Source organism: Littorina saxatilis, linkage group LG2 (assembly GCF_037325665.1).
Source record: "Littorina saxatilis isolate snail1 linkage group LG2, US_GU_Lsax_2.0, whole genome shotgun sequence".
Lineage (NCBI taxonomy): Eukaryota > Metazoa > Mollusca > Gastropoda > Littorinimorpha > Littorinidae > Littorina > Littorina saxatilis.
In genome coordinates, this window is record NC_090246.1 from 20,715,236 (window position 1) to 20,735,790 (window position 20,555).

Genomic DNA, 20,555 nt, shown 5'->3' on the forward strand with positions numbered 1-20,555 from the left:
ACACACGGGGGTGTTCGGACACCGAGGAGAGTCTGCACACAAAGTTGACTCTGAGAAATAAATCTCTCGCCGAACGTGGGGACGAACTCACGCTGACAGCGGCCAACTGGATACAAATCCAGCGCGCTACCGACTGAGCTACATCCCCGCCCTGGAGTGAAGATATGAATGTTCTACAGTACTAAAGAGATGATTAAGTGTACAAATTGATGGGACAGGACACATTCTTTGACGCAACGTATTGACTTTGTAACATCTCTGTAAACAAGAAGAGCAAACGCTCGATCGAGTCACTTTCGCAGTTCTGAATATTATATGAGGCATCAGATGGACAGGAAGAAATTGCTATTCACAACACAATACAGATGTAAATAATTTGATGTAAAGAATAATCCTATAAAGTTTGAATCAAATCCGATGAATAGTTTCAGAGATATGATATTTCAATTTTTTTCCTTCAAGACATACCTGTGACCTTGAAAAAGGTCAAAGGTCACCAAAGCAGACGTCAAAGTGTATAGGTCACTGGGAGTCACGTTCACATAAAATTTGAGCCCGGTCACTTTTATAGTTTCCGAGAAAAGCCCAACGTTAAGTTGTGTGTTGCCGAACAGAAAAGGCTAGTTATCTCCCTTGTTTTTCTGATAACGTTCGTAAAAGGCTACAGATGTAAATACTTTGATGTAAAGAATAATCCTACAAAGTTTCAATCACATCCGATGAACTTTGTCAAAGATATAAAATGTCTAATTTTTCCTTTGACGCTGACCTGTGACCTTGAAAAAGGTCAAAGGTCAACGAAACCATCGTTAAAGTGTAGAGGTCATTGGAGGTCACGACTAAACAAAATATGAGCCCGATCGCTTTGATAGTTTCCGAGAAAAGTCCAACGTTAAGGTGGTGTCTACGGACGGCCGGCCGGACAGACTAACACTGACCGATTACATAGAGTCACATTTTCTCAAGTGACTCAAAAATCAGCATCTCAAAAATAAAAATTTCTAGGGCAGATCATATCAAACTGTTTAGCCACTTTCATGTACATATCACATGACCTCATATCATAAAGTTGAAAACTGTGATAGCCTATTTGAGAATAAGACACTTTCTTCCAAATATTAACTGTTATCAAATAAAAACAATTTTTTAAACAAAATCAAAAAGTTCTCTACCACTACAGTTTAACAATTAGTTCCTAGATGGAAATGTTACAATGGTGGTACAATGGTTGGTGAGGTTGTGAATCATGTTTGTGAAGGTGACTGATTCAACTATAAACTACATTTTACTCAATAATAACAAGTAACACAAGTAATCAGAATATGTGAATGCCTGCCACACTATGTCACCAACATACTGTATTAACTCCTAGACTAGAACTATTGCAAGTACAACAGCTATACTGATGTGTTAAGTAGTAATGGGTGCAGATGACATGATGTGCAAATTATTAGCATGAGATGCCACACACAATGATATGAGATTCTTGTTCTGATTAATATGATGATGGAATGTATGATGCAAAACATTACCTTTTTCATACCTGATTAAATTTCACTTGATTACATTTTAAAAATCTTAATCAATTAATTAAGCCAATTAAATACCAACAAATTTTGAATAGTAATACTTATCTGTGCTTGAAAAATTGGAAACTAGAGTTACGCATGCTTAAAATAATGAAAAATCACATCAACTCGTAAACAACATCAAAACTTCCCCTATCCAAATCAAACATTTTCCCATGAAAATCTCATTCATCAGAATCGTTTACCTCATCTTCTACCTACAAAACACTCTCAGCCTAGCAAAAACTTCTAGACATCACACGAACTGCCTGGCTGAAAAATGGCTGCCACACTGACCTTTACAGGGGTCGTTGTTGAGGACAAACTCTTCCAGCGGTACCCAGCCGCCTCCCACTCTCACCATAACTGTCTTGTTCAGTAACCGCACCAGTACGATCTTCTGTTTCTCTCCAAACTGTGGGATAACCAGAGTAAAGCATTATAGGACAAGAGGCGAAGCCTTCAAGGCTCACGTAAGAAATCGACAAACAGTAACACAAACTCAATCACTCCGTCACACATACACACACACACACACAGTAAGCATAGGTGACACTGTGCAAGAAAGCGAGACACTAGATCTAGATCTGTCTGTCTGCATGTAGCCTACTTACAGGGACACGACTGCCAACTAGTCTCGGCCCGCTCAAAATAACAATGACCGAGACTTTCAGTAATTCCTTCGCGTGACGTCTAACCCTCTTACGTCATAATGTGACGTCTTCAAATGACGAAATGTTAAAGTTTCTACCACAGACATACACACGCACAAACAAACACACACACTCGCACAAACGCACAGACAGACAAAGTTACGATTGCATAGGCGACACTTACGTGAGCCAATAACCACAGTAATGTGCTGTTCACTTCAGTCATACATACAATATTTCTTCTTCTTCTTCTTCTGCATTAATGGGCTGAAACTCACACGCAAACTCGTGTTTTTGCACGAGTGGGTTTTTACGAGTATGCCCGTTTTTACCCCGCTATTTAGGCAGCTATACGCCGCTTTTTAATAAAACGAGAGCCTGTCAACACAACACTGTCAATAATAATGTTTCACTGCTACATAGAGAATGGTAAGAATTTCTGAGTGTGTGGATAAAATCAGCAGTAATACAGAACACACAATTAATCAGTGATACCAATTTTTCCTGTGATATAGGATAACTCCTTTCTTCATAAAAATTTAAAAAAAAAATTTGTTTACTCATGGAACCCCCTTCGTTTTAAGACCTAAGTTTTTCAGATTTTCTGTTCATATCCTCTATAAATTCACCCCTATTTTAAGATTCCCTCATTTATAAGACCCGATTATCTTAGATTTTTGTAGGTCTTATTCAGTGCATGTGTTAAACATGAATATAAAATTTCAAAAATAAATTTTGATTTAATTAATATACTTACCAACTCACATAGAAAGCATTAACTTCAGTTAAAGTGCTAGGACACTGAACTACGCTTCACCCCAAAGGGGAAGCAACCCCCTAAAAAAGAACGGCCTTGACCTCTAACCCAAGCTATACAAGAGTCGAGGTCATACCGTCACGTGACCTATCACGCGTGACTCAACCGCCGCCATGTTGAAACCTCACTCCCACTGAAGTGATCTGTTCATTTTTAGGGAAACCCTAAGCAATAACTTCGTTTTGTGATAAGACATTGAAGCACTCTTGCATGGCAACATGGGGAAATAACTCTGAAACAAAAACCGTATGCCATATAAGGCATGGTCCTTAGCGGTTATTTCCACTACCGGTGTACTGCGCCTGCGCAGGATGTATACCGGTGAAACTCATCCCGTATTAAAACATATACCCCCTTTAAAAAATTTGCGGGGCAGGCTGGGAGGGAATTCAATATGTGAGTTGGTAAGTATATTAATTAAATCAAAATTTATTTTTGAAATTTTATATTAAATTACATATTCTTACGCAACTCACATAGAAAGCAGATTGCTAATTTAGGTGGTGGGCAAATGAACTCACAGTTAACATCTTGCAAGTATCTGGCCTGTAGCTACAATAGCTGGCAAACCGAAATTTCTGTTCTGCCGAGCACCAGATACGTCCCCAGGAAAAACATAAAAAGACATCTTCTGCAGAAGATGTCTAGTAGATGTGTGCTAAAATAGCGGGTACTTAAAATACCCCGCCGATAGAAACTCATGACTACGTCCCTGAACGTTCAATGAGCTGCATTCATGACCTATGTAAGTCTCTCAGACTTGAGAACAGGTAAAGAAGAGGCCTACACTCTGACCTCTTGAGCCCGTGCTGCCTGAAAAGGGAGGACTGACTGCCCCCCTCCCTTTTCCTTGCCACCACTGTAGGCATGCCTAATCAATGTGGCAGTCCATTTAGCTAAGGTTGACTTCACTAAATCATTGCCTCTAGAAGAGGCTAATTTTGTCAAGGATTAAACAATCCGAACTCAAAAACTCCAAAACTAGGAGCAAGTCCCAAGTCGGGACTGGAGATTTGCTTTCAGCCAACCAAAGGGAGGTTCCCTTTAATCACGCTGGCTACAAAGAACCCAAGTGAAAATATTTTGCGACCTAGCTGTGTCAGTGCAACTGAAATCACATAAAGTCTTAATTCAGAGACGTGGGAGAAAAATCGGAAAGCCAGGATAGGTGGTTCGCCACCCGCATTGAACGGAGAGAAGTGGAGTTCTTTCCGTTAATATACGCCATTAGTTCCAAGCCAGTCAAAGTGACACAAAACGAAGACGCTGAACCCCTATGGAATCTCTAGACCAAATCCAGAGTTGGGGCAGAAGCCCCTGAGCGTCTCAATGATTCCCTTACAGTAGACACCCGTGTGGCTCGAGTGTAAAAACGGCGCCCTCTTGCCAGCCCAAAGGACTGGCAACCAAGATTGAATGGGCCCATAATGTGCGACTAACAGGCCGCTCAAAGTAAAATCGAGAGTATTATCCGGGAACAGGGAGACGAACATTTAGGCAGAAGGTGTTAGTACCGAGGGGAAAAACTTCTATCAGCGGCTTCTCCAAATTCACCAGAAGGAGTAGAAGCGCGTAGTGAGATAGGGTCCAATCCGAGTGGACATTCTTGGCCGACTGACTAGAGTCTGCCAATAAATACATAGAGCCTCTCAGAAAGGTACTTCACCGCTAAAAAGATCTCGTGGTGGTAAAAACCACATCAAAACCTCGCATGCTCGCTGTGGCAGAGATAAGGGGCGAGATGCCACCCCCTGCTTATTGAGATAAAAGACCACTGTGGTGTTGTCTGATTGAATCAACACATGTTCTCCCCTGACAAGAGGAAAGAAATCCGCAAGAGACAGAACTGCTTCGCTGGTGGAGAGAGAACCAACGGGAACGCCCTGCATGAGCAGTGGTGTGAGAATCCAAAGATTGGTTGTGTCTGTGAACCAGTCAAGAAAAGACACTAACATGTTCCAGCTCTTCATTTGATTGCTTAGAAAACGAAACCAGAGCCCTGAAGATCTGAATTAAATATATGCACGATCTATATAAGTGACCCAACAGGAAGGGCCCCAGTGCCTCCCTCAATAAAGTGGAAGTTCTAATCGCCCAGCCGCTGTGGGAAAACACAGAGGCAGAGAGAAGAGTGGAGCCGAACGCTAAGACTCCAGTTGACAAGTGCCAAGAGTATGCATGAAAGCATGCTATTGTTTGCCCACTGAACCCTACCGCTAAATCGCCCCGAGGAGATAAAGTGGTTGGCGGGTATTTGGCAACGTGCCATGCCGAGAAGAAGATAAAAAACCAAAGCTGATAACGGCCAGCTTAGCGCTTTTCTCTGATAAGAGAAGCCGAGGCCTGCCGTGGGCTTTTCCTTTTGCTGTGAGATTCTCTTTGTTAGAGAAGAGTCTGTGTGCAAATAAGAGGATTCGCAAAGAAGACCCTCGAGCAAGGAAGAGATTTAAGTCTCACCGACAGAACAATACTGTCGGCCGAGGCCTTTTCCCAGACGAACAGCAAAGCTAAACCCTTTGTATATGTGTCCCGACAGAACACAAAGGCATCCCGTGAGTACGAAACCGCACAAGGGAAAGAACGAATCAAAGTCTTGTACCAAGACGCGGATAATAGAAAGAAGAGCGGCCACAATCTTCCACAGCCAGGAGATCATTGTTCTTGAAAACAGACAGTTTCTCCTTGCTATGAACGTTAAGATGTATGATCGACAAGTCCGGTGCAACCGGAAGCGGTTCCGTAGTACGAAGAAAAGAATAAACTAAGTTCTTAGGCTTGGTGTAACCTAGGACTACGGATATCGCTCAGCGAGTGAAGCGTTACTTGCGCGGGTGACGCAAGCGAAAGCAACGCCGCATCGCTGCCCACAAAGGAAGTGGTGGAAAAGGAGAATCATATGAGAAAACTTCCCCAAGTTAAAATTCTAGAGCCAGACAAGAAAGCGTCCCTGCGTGTGAAAACCGCAAGTGCGTACAACCGTGCCACGACTGACATTTGTTCGGCTGAAACCTTAGCCAAAGAGGCCAGGAGTATGGGGACGTCTTTCACGCTAGAGTCGTTTCGAAATACGAAAGGATCCGACGACACCGCGATCGACCGCGAACGAGATCGAAGAAGTGTCTCTGAAAGAGACGCAAGTTCCAACGAGTATCTTCCCGTTTCATCCAAACCAAGTAATGCGCCTTCAGAGTAAGCACAATGTTTGTCCAAACGATAGACATCCTCTCTGAGATTAGCCGACTCCGGAGTGACCGGAAGCGGTGCACTCGGCAAAGCGTAAGTCTCAATAAGACTGTGATGACGACGGGAGAGAGCAAACTTGCGTGAATGAAACGAAGTGCTCGACTTCCGTAACTGGTCTGAGGCAAGCCATGGCTGAGCAGCATCAGGAGCCTGACCGTGTGCAGCCAGTAAAGGCACAGTATCCACAGGCAAGCTATTCTCAGAACCCGAAGTTCTAGCCAGCACCCTGGAAAGTTCGTAAGCAACAGAAGGAGACTCGCTAAAACGATATCCCTGAACTTCCATTAAAGCAGGGCGGAAATCACCCGCCACTGAGGGTGGTGGTGCCGCAGAGCTTGTCATAGCTGTCACCCCTTCAGCGAAGTACTTGGCAGACACCTGAGCTGCAGTAACCATAGCTGGTTTAAGTCTGAGTGACAACTTGACATCAACTTCCTCCTCAGAAACTGAGTGAGAATCGTCGAACTCCGAATCTGCTGTGGCCGGACCGTGAAAGTCACTGTGACTAGCTGCGTCACTAAAACGATCCACCACAGGCGAGGCTGATTGCAAGACGGAAGAACCGTGCAAAGCCTGCCCGAAAGCAGCTTCCTGCCCAGAGGGAGGAAGTTGAGACTTGTTTACATTCACCGGAGACATACCAGTCTGCCTGTGAGTACAACTGTCTCGTTGTCCGGTGTCGACCCCCCGTGAGTTCCGCTTGCTAAGAGCGATAGCCTCCGGGAGAGTCGAACTTTCACCCCCCGGCCGTGGCGGGGGGGCTACTAGTTCCGGCCCAACTTGTTGTCCGGTGTCGACCCCCCGAGTTCCGCTTGCTAAGAGCGATAGCCTCCGGGGAGTCGTACTTTCACCCCCCGGCCGTGGCGGGGGGGCTACTAGTTCCGGCCCAACTTGTTGTCCGGTGTCGACCCCCCGAGTTCCGCTTGCTAAGAGCGATAGCCTCCGGGGAGTCGTACTTTCACCCCCCGGCCGTGGCGGGGGGGCTACTAGTTCCGGCCCAACTTGAACACTTTCACCAGAGAACCTGGCTACCGGTGAACTTGACTAACCTGTAGAGCGTGAAAGCTCCTCGTATGAAGTAAACACACTCCTCTGCGTGCACGTCAGCCGAAGTGACTGTGCATGAAGGCGGAACCTCGATGCGTGACAACAAGCCGCGTCGCCCACTCCCGCCGGGAGCGAGCACAAAATCGACGAATGGCAACATGTTATACATTTGGGTCGAAAACATCTCAAAAAAGGGAAGAAAAACCATCTTTAACACAAGTATTCTTTCCCACTGTGTTTGCCTTGGCTGAAGTAACCTAAATTTAACCTGCTTCAGCACCGGCATGATTGGACTCATAGGGTCCGAAATTTAACAGACATTTTTTCTTTCTTCTTTATATAGTGTTTAAAGCCATATGTACTCGATGACTATACACACTAATTGCTTTACCCACAGCTGGAGACATGCTAAATTAAGTTCCCTGCAAGATATTGCAATTTTATTTTGATCTAGATCGTCCTATTTATCTAGATTTGCCACAGAGGTAGCGTTGACGCAAGGGAAATACCTCCGCGTCTTTGTTGACATCCTCACTTTTTCAGAGGCTAGAACAAGTTGTAAAACAAGTATATGGTCGGCGCATGGCGACATATCGTCATTACATGGTCTTATGGTGCGTTTGACATCGATTATAGACAAACTACACTTTGTAAACACGGGAGCGCGTACATATGCCTTTAACGTCGTTTTCAACCATTCAAGGCTATTTAACAGACGTAGTAGTAAGAGAAGCTGGGTCAAGAACAGAAATGGTAGTGCCTTTGCCTTTCTCTTTATGCGAACTTAATAGGAGAAACCTCAGCAGCTACTGACTAGTCTGTGGTTTCTATTTCTCCTTGTCAGCCATTGCTGACAAAAAACCAGTCTGAGTTATGATATTGATAAACAACAACCAGACCGAACAACGGAGAAAGAAACAAACGCAAGCAAAAGCAAACAATTAGAACGAGCTCACCCAAACTTGTGCATGAGAAGCAGGGACCTGTAGACGGGGTGAAACACTGTCCAGAAGACAGTAGGCTAAAAGCCTGCAGCGTAGTGTAAAAAGCGTCCGAACTACTTGGTGACTGAAGTGGGAGTGAGGTTTCAACATGGCGGCGGTTGAGTCACGCGTGATAGGTCACGTGACGGTATGACCTCGACTCTTGTATAGCTTGGGTTAGAGGTCAAGGCCGTTCTTTTTTAGGGGGTTGCTTCCCCTTTGGGGTGAAGCGTAGTTCAGTGTCCTAGCACTTTAACTGAAGTTAATGCTTTCTATGTGAGTTGCGTAAGAATATGTAATTTAAACAGCTCTCCACAGTAAAGTTGAACATACAAGATAGATCATAGCTCACCCTGTATTTGCCCTCCTCTATGCGGTTGCCTGCAAACTGGTTTCGACAGGTACAGCTGGACGTTTCCAGCTCAATGGAGTCCTGTATCACCTCGTCATCGGACATCGCTCGGCTTGAGTTACGGAACTGCAACACAACACAGCACCATTCAATTTCCAATCACATCAATCAAATCGGTGAATCACCTTGTCTTGAGACTTTTAGACAACTTCCCACATGATGTAAACATGATTGTGCATGTGAGCCGTAAGCCTGTTATTAATTGGGCGAAGTAAAATTTGCGAAGTTGAGTTGACTTCACAAGCTCGCTGCATTTTTGGTGAAAAGACTTCCCAAAGTCTTTGTGAAGTCAACTTCGGATCAATTAAGGACGGCCTTTAACTGCAGCTATAGCTGAATTCATTCAGACTGTTCAGAAAAATGACACATTTTGAGAGATTTATCATGCACTGGGTGCAATAATGAAGCAGGCATCTTGCACAGGACCAATTCTTTCTTTTTTTGATATGTGTTACTTCCCCTGTGTTAGCAGTCATTTCGAGCAACATTTTAAGAGTTGCAACACTGCTATCTTTCTTCGTCTAAGGGAATGGAAGCCTGGAAGTCTTTTAGGTGGCATCAATAGACCAAAAACAAGTAAATATCACTAAATTCAGCAGCAGAAAAAGAGTGCAGAGTTAAAGCATCTGCAATGACCAACACATTTCTTTGGAAACATTTCCTTTGAAAATCACCACTGGTGAACAGCATCTGAATTGCTGACTGGATTTGTTTTCTCACAAAGATGTTCAGTGCTCATTTAAAACCTCCAGCAATAATTTTTGATCATCTGATGGCACAGTGCTTTTGTGATATAGGTTTAAAGCCACCGTATGCAAAAAACTTACCTTATCTGGTTTCAAGGCATCAACGAAGTCTTTGTAGTCTATGAGCCCTCGTTTCTCCCGGTCAAAGATGTCAAACACTGCATTTAATTCTGTCTTAGTGGTGGGGAATTCTGCAAACATACCAGGAAAATATATCATTACACTCAAAATTCTGCAATAGTTTTAGCAACATTAGCTTTACAATAAGAGATTCTGAATCAAATTATTTGGTAACAAAGAGATGGGCAAATTTTTACTCTAAACACAACAAATTATCATGTAAATGCTGCCATGTCCAATCATACAAGCCTAAGAACACTTACATCACAGCAAACCCAATAAAATAATCAACTTCTTTAGGTGTTCAAACATGTAATACCAATTTCCAGCAAACATCTAATAAGGCCCCTTCCACTAACCTACCCATGAACGACCAGTTTTGGTTATAAAGCCAGGGGCGGGGATGTAGCTCAGTCGGTAGCGCGCTGGATTTGTATCCAGTTGGCCGCTGTCAGCGTGAGTTCATCCCCACGTTCGGCGAGAGATTTATTTCTCAGAATCAACTTTGTGTGCAGACTCTCCTCGGTGTCTGAACACCCCCATGTGTACACGCAAGCACAAGACCAAGTGCGCACGAAAAAGATCCTGTAATCCATGTCAGAGTTCGGTGGGTTATAGAAACACGAAAATACCCAGCATGCTTCCTCCGAAAACGGCGTATGGCTGCCTAAATGGCGGGGTAAAAAACGGTCATACACGTAAAATTCCACTCGTGCAAAAAACACGAGTGTACGTGGGAGTTTCAGCCCACGAACGCAGAAGAAGAAGAAGGTTATAAAGTAAAAACATATTCCCCCCCTTCTAAAAATAGGGTACCATCCCGCGACAGAGAACAGACAGGAGTGGAGGTCCTTCGTTGCTGCCCTGCATGCGAACCGGCATACCAGACAGAAAGTAAATAAGTCTAAAAATAGCATGATAAAGGACGTCTGAGCAATAACAAGGTCCTTGGAGTAAAGTTACTATAAATCAATGAAATAAACAAAAGAAGACAAAAATAATAATACAGAAAACAAAAGGTGTGCTTACTTGACTGTAACATGCCGTCAACAAACTCATCCTGGTTCAAAAAGCCATCTCCGTCCTTATCCTGCTTTCGGAAGAAATCTGTGATCCTGAACTTCTTGGCCTGGATCCATTTTAGATACTTTGCTCTCCATGACTCGAAGTCGAAGTTCTTGAAATTCTCCAACTGCAAATGTGATTCAAAACTGTATCAAGACCTTGAAGTGAAACATTGCACCTTTTGCAGTTTTTCTTCAAATATCATCAGACATAAAAAAACCACCCATTTATAACATAGAAAACTAATGACCAGCTACAGACACTACAGATTCCAGCTATAGTACTATTAAACCAAATATTAACAATAATTTCAACTGATCCTTCCTAGGCTATAAGAAATTCCATATACTGTCTAACATCATCATTACTGAACCTTAAAATCCTCATCTTATTGGATTTTCAGCTGTGTTTCAAACAAAATCATTTTTAAGCACTTATTCATACTGATTTTGAAAAACACTATCCCTAAAGGCCTTCCTTAACTGAGCCTGAAGTTGAATTCGCGTAGACTTCACAAAGTCTTTTCACTGAAAATTCTGTGCCAAAGCTTTGTGCAAACAAGCTTTGTGAAGTCGACTTTGCAAAGTCAACTTCGCCAAATTAATTTCAGGCCTAACACCAATGACTTCAGTACCTCCATCAACATGTCATAAGCATCCTGCAGTGTCTTCTTCCTCTCTATGGCCATTCTGGACACCGTGCGCCACTTGTTCTGCAGCGTGGCGTAGCGAGGGTTGTAGCGACCAACTTCGTTCAGACGCATATTGCTGCACATCGAAGAATGTAGTGTTTTTACAAAAAGGTAGTTTTATGAAGACAGGTGGTCTGAAATAACTTCACTTGTAGCAATTACCTGGGACACACAGCACTGTCAACATCAAACATCAAGTGAAAATCAAACAAAACAAGAGGCGAAGCCTTCAAGGCTCACGTAAGAAATAGACAAACAGTAACACAAACTCAATCACTCCGTCACACATACACACCCACACACACAGTAAGCTTAGGTGACACTGTGCAAGAAAGAGAGACACTAGATCTAGATCTGTCTGTCTGCATGTAGCCTACTTACAGGGAGGGACACGACTGCCAAATAGTCTCGGCCCGCTCAAAATAACAATGACCGAGACCACACACACCACGCGAGAGAGAAAGACTACAGGGAGGCATGCCGTCATGATGCATTAATTGACGTCAAGCACTTTTGACCGTGACGTAATCTTATGCGAGCTTTATCCATAGTCTTGGATAACCACTCACACATAGACTCGGAAATGTTAAAGTTTCTACCACAGACATACACACGCACAAACACACACACACACGCACACACACACACACGCACGCACAAACGCACAGACAGACAAATTTACGATCGCATAGGCTACACTTCGTGAGCCAAAAATAAACAAATTCTGTGTACAAAGTTTTTTTTATAATTTGATTTATTCTATGAACCTACCCCCCCCCCCCCCCCCCAAAAAAAAAAAAAAAAAAAAAAGGGTATGGCAGCTTGCTTTTCCCAGTGAGAAAGGAGCCCGAATTTTCATAAGGGTAACCTCACAGGAAAATATGAAATCTCATCCTTATGATTGCAAGTAAGGTGAACATACTGTAGTAAACCAGAGTGATGTCAACATTTTTTGTGTGTGTGGTTTTTTTTTACCTTCCATTCTTCTGGCTAGGACTAGGTGTGTGTTTGACTTCAGTGGACATGATCTTCATGAAGTCGTCCGACTCAGACAGCTTAACCAGTTCTCCATACACTTCCTGAAAGCACACGAGTAACACAAACTTTGTCATACATGTTCAACGGAGAGTCATTTAATCACGTTACTAAACCTGACCTGGACTGAGACCTATCAAATTCACCCCACTGCTCAAGCTCCAAAGGGTGTCAAATTATGATTCTTGAATCTCCTGATGTTCTCATCAAAACAACTTTCCGCTCTGATGAAACTTGTGATACTTGTGGTGCGTTTTTGAGAAAATTGTGCTGTTTGCGTCTGGATTAAGATACGATGGATTCCGAGATTCTTCAAATTCACCAGAAACTCCCTGCAAACTGTCAGATCAATAGAATCCCATTAAGGCCACATTTTCTCAAATAATCTGTTCATAACCTTTGCAAATTTACCCCAATTGTGAGACTCCACCCCTTTCAAGACCTGATTTTCTCACATTTCTGTACTAACCTCACACAAATCTGGTTCCAGCAAAAAAGTCTGACCTTTCATTTCAAGTACGACATGTCCACACTGACTCACTGTATGTTCCCTGAGGAGCTCATCAACCACTTTGAGATCGTGGGGGATGGGGTCCCTCTCCTTGGTGGCCAGCAGAGCCTGGTACTCGGTCAGCTGGGCCAGCATATCCTCCAGGCTCTGTGCCAGGCCAATCAGTCTGTGCTGGGTGTCTCGCAGTCGCTCACCTCTCGCACGTGCTCGCTCCAACAGCTGGGAAAGAACAGTGAATGTATTACTTTCTTTATTTGGTGTTTAACGTCGTTTTCAACCACGAAGGTTATATCGCGATGGGAAAAGGGGGGGGGGGGGGGGGGGGGGGGGGGGGGGGGGGGAGATGGGATAGAGCCACTTGTTAATTGTTTCTTGTTCACAAAAGCACCAATCAAAAAATTGCTCCAGGGGCTTGCAACGTAGTACAATATATTACCTTACTGGGAGAATGCAAGTTTCCAGTACAAAGGACTTAACATTTTTTATATACTGCTTGACTAAAACCTTTATAAACATTGACTATATTCTATACAAGAAACACTTAACAAGGGTAAAAGGAGAAACAGAATCCGTTAGTCGCCTCTTACGACATGCTGGGGAGCATCGGGTAAATTCTTTCCCCTAACATCTCAATCATCCTTCTCTTCCCTCGTCTGTCGATCTCAATGGTTCTTCTATTGCTCTTTCTCCTGCTGTCCGCAACCTAGGTGTCACTCTCGACCAGTCCCTGTCCTTCCATCAGCATGTTGCCAATGTCTGTCGCACTTGCTTCTTTGAAATCCGCCGCATCTCCTCCATCCGTCATCTCCTCACTGAGGATGCCACTAAAACTCTGCTCTGCGCCTTTGTCCTATCCCGACTCGATTATTGCAATTCCATTCTATCTGGCTCTCCCAACTACATCATCGAAAAGCTTCAGCGTGTTCAGAATCATGCCGCCCGCCTCATCTTTCGTTCTTCCAAGCATGACCACATCACCCCTCTTCTTCAAACCCTACACTGGCTGCCTGTTCAACAGAGGATTCAGTTCAAGATCTCCACACTCTGCTTCAGAAACTTTGATCTATCGTCCCCTAGCTATCTTTCTGACCTTCTTGATGTCTACTCCCCCTCTCGCTCCCTAAGATCCTCCGCAGACACCCGCCTTTTTAGGATACCATCAGCACGCACCAAAACATATGGCCAGCGCACCTTCTCCTACCAGGCCCCATCCATCTGGAACCAACTCCCGCATTCACTCAGGCACTCCACATCTATGCAATCATTCAAAACCTCACTCAAAACACACCTCTTCCCTCACTAGTCCGTTAATGACCACACATCACCCTCTCCTGCTGGTCCTTGATCTGTCTCTTTCTTTCTCCTTCCCTTTCCAGCTCTATTCTTCTTCTCTCAACAAACTTTATGTATCCAATACTTTATTTATTTATTTACGACTGTTTTTCCGTCTAGAATGCATGTGCCTGTAGTTGGTATGAGTGAGTGCGTCGCGTTCTCGCTGTGCGCCTGTCTGTGAGTGTATGAGTCCTTGTCGATTTGTGTTTCGTATAATGTTCACTATGTATTTTATATTTTGTAAGCGCCTAGGGCTATATTTAGATTAGGCGCACAAATGTTCATAATAATAATAATAATAATAATAACCCGCGGGGGGCGAAAGTATTACTATAATTGTTCAAACAATAAGCAGTTGAGCCTGTCCATAATGACCACCCGAGAAACCAACCCACAGTGATCTTAATGGTGAGGCGGTTACAACAGAAAATAAAATATTATAGACAAAAACTATTGGGGCGATTCTTTGAGGAAGTCCTTGTTCTGTAATTGTTCTTGTGAGCAGGTGGTCGCTATCAAAAAGTGGTCACCAGGAAAGGTTCAACTCTATCTTAAAAATATAATGTGCACCAATTGCATTCCTTCATTGTCTAGCGAAAGATACACGCGAGAGAGAGAGAGAGAGAGAGAGAGAGAGACAGACAGACAGACAGACAGACAGTCAGAGAACAGAGACAGAGACAAAGAGAGTTCACAGACATTTAAGAGGACCTGTAACATACCTGATCCCATCTTGTCTGCGTGATAGTGAGGTAGTATTTGACAAAGCGTACAGCGTTGGGATGACAGCTGCTAAGTATTTCCTCTGCTAGGCTTTTGATTTTGTCCACGTGTTCTTGGTGGTTCTTCAGCTCCTCCTCAAACTTCTGCACAACACAAATGCAAGCACAACAATGTCAAGTTACAACAAGAAGAGCAAACGCTCGATCGAGTCACTTTCGCAGTTCTGAATATTATATGAGGCATCAGATGGACAGGAAGAAATTGCTATTCACAACACAATGAGTCACGTTCACATAAAATTTGAGCCCGGTCACTTTTATAGTTTCCGAGAAAAGCCCAACGTTAAGTTGTGTGTTGCCGAACAGAAAAGGCTAGTTATCTCCCTTGTTTTTCTGATAACGTTCGTAAAAGGCTACAGATGTAAATACTTTGATGTAAAGAATAATCCTACAAAGTTTCAATCACATCCGATGAACTTTGTCAAAGATATAAAATGTCTAATTTTTCCTTTGACGCTGACCTGTGACCTTGAAAAAGGTCAAAGGTCAACGAAACCATCGTTAAAGTGTAGAGGTCATTGGAGGTCACGACTAAACAAAATATGAGCCCGATCGCTTTGATAGTTTCCGAGAAAATATAAAATGTCTAATTTTTCCTTTGACGCTGACCTGTGACCTTGAAAAAGGTCAAAGGTCAACGAAACCATCGTTAAAGTGTAGAGGTCATTGGAGGTCACGACTAAACAAAATATGAGCCCGATCGCTTTGATAGTTTCCGAGAAAAGTCCAACGTTAAGGTGGTGTCTACGGACGGCCGGCCGGACAGACTAACACTGACCGATTACATAGAGTCACTTTTTCTCAAGTGACTCAAAAAATAATACTTGATGCCGCTTCCAACATCAAACATCAAAAAAATTTGATTTGTGATGATTTTTTTCAACAGGCCAATTCCTGTCTCTGTGTATGAGCTGGTAAAAAAAATCAGCTGTGATTTTTAAATGAAATTGTGCCAACACCAGCTGCAAAAATGCAAAGCATAATCTTACGCACAGACATAGCTGCAAGAAGTTATCCAATAAATTGTTGAGTTCTCAGAGATGTTGTTTAGGATTGGCAGAACACCAAAACTTATTTCAATTTTTTTTAATAATTTTGCTGTCATTTCTATACAATTGTCATACTTTCTCATGGTGGAATAAATGCAATGCCAAAAACATTCAGAATTTTTACAAATGTGAATGGCCATTCTGACAAATTTGCCATATAAAATAAATCCCTTCAATGTTATATGATAATTTCTCTGATAAGAGCAAAGATAGTTAAAGAAGACTTTTTTTTAGACTATACATATTGCCATTGATATTTGCTCAATGGTTTCAATCACACCAACTTACCTCATGTTTCTCAATCATCTGCATGATGGCAACCTCATCATCTGGAAGAGAGCGGAACTTGAGCTGTGACTCTGCCTCAGGCAGGAATTCTCGCATGATGGTCACATCCTCCTGGAACTCTTCTGCCTGAAAACACATACTTTTCATTACAATCAGCCACATGCAAACAAAGGTAAACTACATAATTTAGTAGTAGAAAAACATAGAAGCTTCAGTGAATTAATGCCTGAGGCGGTCATGCTAGTCACACTATTCCAAAACCCTTCTCCCACTATCCCCTCCCTCTACTCCCCATAGTAAAGGAGTAAGAATTCTAGTGAGACTTACGGATCTGCCCATGGCGCATTAATTATTGAAGCACCTCTGACAAATGTGTGTGATCAAATTTGTTCAAAGATAGCTTGGTTGTACATGTACTTTCACTTTTTGAAACCCACATGTGCACACCTTATACATCTAGACAAAAACCATGACAGAACAAGGACATGATTTCTTCTGTACAGTATATCTGCATTATATACTTGCGGTGACAAAAATCAAAATGCAATGGTTACATGAAGAAAACTACTTTCGTAAATGTAAGACAGTTGAACCCTCACATAATTTTTATCGCAAACTGTCTTCTTATCAGCTTGAAATGGTACATTAGATAGCAATCCATGAAGAGGCCAGTTACTTACAAGTTTGAGTGCATCAGTCAGCTTGTTTTCCCTGACTTCACACAGGTAACTGACCCTGTCCCACAGTTGAGACAGTTCTTCGTTCTGGGAGTGAGGAAGGTTGCCTGGTGCCTTCATGGTGGTCACTGTTGGCTCTCGTGCAGACAACTCCTGCTGAAGATTCTGTCAGAAGAATGAGATTTTTTTTCAAATACATTCACCTGGAGTCAATGATCTCATGAGGTACAGCTCTTGAATTATACATACATTTTTGTAAGTTTTCTCTTTTGTTTTTTGTTTTTAATCTTCATGATTCATCAAATACCACGTAATTTTAGCTTCCTTTTCATCAAAATTTGTTCAGTTTTCAGCAGCCAAGGTACATTTTTATGAGAGTTTCATATGATCTGCACACACTCACACAGTACACACACACTCACACACACACACACAGATTGCAATTTCAAAATGTTTAGCACTTACCTAAATGAATTTAAGCATGACATGAACATCACAAATTCAGCCTACCCTGTGTTGTTCGATGAGCATGTGCACGGTGTCAAGGTCACCCAGTACAGGCAGGTCATCCGCCAGTGTTGACTCTGCTTTCTGCAGCCAGTCCAGCAGCGAGTGCAGTGCATCGGACACTCGGCCAGAGGTCAGCAGTGCTTCGTCCAGCTTGTTCTGGCTGTAACACACAAAGTTACATAGCAATTTAGTAAGACAATATGAATATTCCTAAAGAAGCAAAAGGACTGAAGCTAGAAAATAAGTCTGGCCACTTTAACACTTATGATAATGAAAGGTAATTTGATTTACTTATAGCAGGTTCCAATTTAAGTCAATAACTACGACATAAAATCTTGAAGAAAAATTATGCATGTGTTTGAAGCAAACAGATTTCCTGTTAAATCTTTTTGCCATCACTATTTTAACAATAACATGGCAGTCTAAAAAATATTATTTCTGAAATGCTTCAGGAATTCTGAACAGGTTCTTAACAGACAAAAGAGGTTTCATTTCCTGAGCATGGGGTTGGGATCATGCTTGTGGTGCACTTTTAAAGCAAAAGTTAATACAAATGTGAGCTGCCCGGTTGAGAAGAAGTACCTCAAGTATCAGTCTGACTGCTCAGCTAGCCTAATTTGACAGCTTCTTTCTCACCAGCTCCCTATCACTAATCTTCCCACTTTAACCTCTCTATCATGTGTTCAATAAAAGCGAAAAATAAATTCTACTTGTACAAAAAAGGGTAACACTAACAGTTTTATTACTTTTACCAAATAGGACCATGACAATCAAAATCCACACCAAAACAAAAGGCCAAAAAAATCTTCATTCTATAATTTATAAAAATCAAGAGTTGTTTGTATGAGAATGAAAAGTCCTTTTATAGTTTATTACTGAATAGACCCATGTCACTTGTGACTGACAGCTTAGTAAGTTAGTTATGATAGTATACAAACTGAGTCAGAATAAAGTACAACAGCTTGCATTCACAAGCTGTCAAGCTGACCTGAATCAGTGAACCAGCCTAGCTAGGAGCCCTACAAACATTTGGATAAGCCTTGGAATAGAAAGCTGGCCACTAATCTACTGGTCAACATCAAAGTCAAAGGGCTGACCCTCCCGACCCTAGATAAACCTTGTTTCCAGGCTAATTACTTTTCAACTATGGCTGTGTGTGTCTGTGAAAATAGTGGGCTGATCAAACTGTGGAGTACCACATGTAGTACTAAGGGAAGAGCCAGGTGTGTGAACTGAACTTGAAAGCAATGAATTGACATTAGAGATAATTTATTCTTGAGTATGTTTACTTTTATTCAGTTAAAAGGTCTTTCCCATGCATAGAATCTTATCAAATGTCCATTCCTTAAAAAGACAAGCAGACATGCATGTACACATGTAAAACAAACTATCTAAAATTTAAAAATTCAAACAATGTACATTTACTTTCAACAGGTCTGTTAATCACTAGAATGCAGGATAGTTCAAGACAAAGACAGAAACTGAGAAAAGTTACTTGAACAACAGACACAGCTGCCAAGAGGATAACCTGGGAAAATTCCTTTTTAGGCTATGAAAACATGACTGAGTGCACCCCCACAAATATATTTCAGCACATTTGACTCCATGCGTCAATACTGTTGAAGCTGAATGCAGCCTCAGCCTCTGTCTTCCCCCTTCAGTAAGTAAATTCAATGGGATTCCTATTCAGCCAGTGTAGTGTGCCTGTGAGTGTATACCCCAACACTTCAATGGTGCTTAGGAATTTGTGAATGAGCAGCAAAGATCTACATTCTTGACACAACTGAATGCCGGAAAAAGCAAAAGAAGAAGAATATGGGTCAAATTCTTCTTTAATTCGTTGCACCAGTGATAGCAGGCAAAATTAAAAATGTCTCAAGTATGAGGATGTTCCTTTTATGACTTGTCCTTGAAAGGAAAGCCAGAATGTCATTATGCATAGCAATTAGCATGTGTGTAAAACCCATTGTGTCATTTTGTGCGTGAGAGTCTTGGTGTTGTCTAAGCCTAACCCTGCCATATCTGCACTTTCAAGACATCAATATCAGATGTAAATTTAATATCCATGTCTGCTGACTTGCAATCTGGAAGTGTAAGGCATCCCACAAACACTATTCTGACTTGACTGACAGAATTTCCTTGTCTGATACATAATAAGGAAGGATGTTTTGTTGCCACACTATGAGTACAGTCGGGGATGGAAGTTCATAAAAAATTGGGAACAAACTAACAATAACATTGAGGGTGTCTGCTGTCAAACAAATCAATCTCTCTTTTCTATCTCTCCCACTCTCTTTCTTCACCTGCTCTCTCTTTCTTCTCTCTCTCTGGCTGGTACAAGTTAAGGGGCCTGTCTATTTCTATAGTATGTGTGTGTGTGTTGACGTGGGAGTGAGAGAGAGGGGGTGAGACAAAAGAATGAGTATGTGTGTATTAGTGTGTGTCTGTGTCTACTGATATGATGTGTGTGTGTGTGTGTGTGTTTGCATTCCCTGGTGGTATGCATGCAGTGCCTTGGCTGGTGGACGACTGTGCTAAAGGCATTGCACTTTTAGGGGTCCTGATTTGGCCTATATGGTCCACTGGACCCAAAAAACAACAAGAATCAAATCAAATCAATTGCACTTTTAATTAGAAATTATAGTTTTAAGTCTGTCAAACAGCTTTTACCTATGAAGGCTATGTGTAGCACACTGTTTTTGAGCTGATTATTAACCATACTTTGCTGTATCATAAAAGAACTTAGAAATTGAAAGAAAATGTAAATGCACTGGGATGTGGGGAAAGGAGGCGGGGGAGGAGGTCTAACTTTTCCCGACAATCACAAGCTTTTCACACGTGAGCACCGGCAAGTGTTTCCCAAGTCGCTAAAACTGCTTTGGCCAACGTAATCTAAAAAAAAACCCCGGAAGCAAATAATCAACATCCTGTGGCTGTGGAGATTATAACAACACCATCGTCAAACAGCCCATGCGGTGCTCGCCTTATAATTTTTCTAGCGCGGGCCACTGTGACCCACATAT

At 42.3% G+C, this 20,555-nt stretch overlaps 1 protein-coding gene across 13 annotated transcripts in view; it reads right to left on the bottom strand.

Moving 5' to 3' along the window:
• LOC138958453 (microtubule-actin cross-linking factor 1, isoforms 6/7-like) overlaps window positions 1-20,555 on the bottom strand; it is a 148,436-nt gene that overhangs the window by 11,366 nt on the left and 116,515 nt on the right. For all 13 annotated transcript variants that reach the window (XR_011453408.1, XR_011453406.1, XR_011453407.1 and 10 more), the window contains 11 exons: window positions 17,533-17,692; window positions 17,026-17,187; window positions 16,346-16,471; window positions 14,949-15,092; window positions 12,922-13,110; window positions 12,321-12,424; window positions 11,289-11,421; window positions 10,619-10,781; window positions 9,551-9,660; window positions 8,664-8,789; window positions 1,866-1,983 (listed from right to left, as the gene is read on the bottom strand). Coding sequence is in view for 10 of the 13 variants with exons in the window: in XM_070329613.1 (XP_070185714.1) it covers window positions 1,866-1,983; window positions 8,664-8,789; window positions 9,551-9,660; window positions 10,619-10,781; window positions 11,289-11,421; window positions 12,321-12,424; window positions 12,922-13,110; window positions 14,949-15,092; window positions 16,346-16,471; window positions 17,026-17,187; window positions 17,533-17,692 (1,535 nt within the window). In the remaining 3 variants the exon portion in view is untranslated. The remainder of the gene's footprint in view (window positions 1-1,865; window positions 1,984-8,663; window positions 8,790-9,550; window positions 9,661-10,618; window positions 10,782-11,288; window positions 11,422-12,320; window positions 12,425-12,921; window positions 13,111-14,948; window positions 15,093-16,345; window positions 16,472-17,025; window positions 17,188-17,532; window positions 17,693-20,555) is intronic.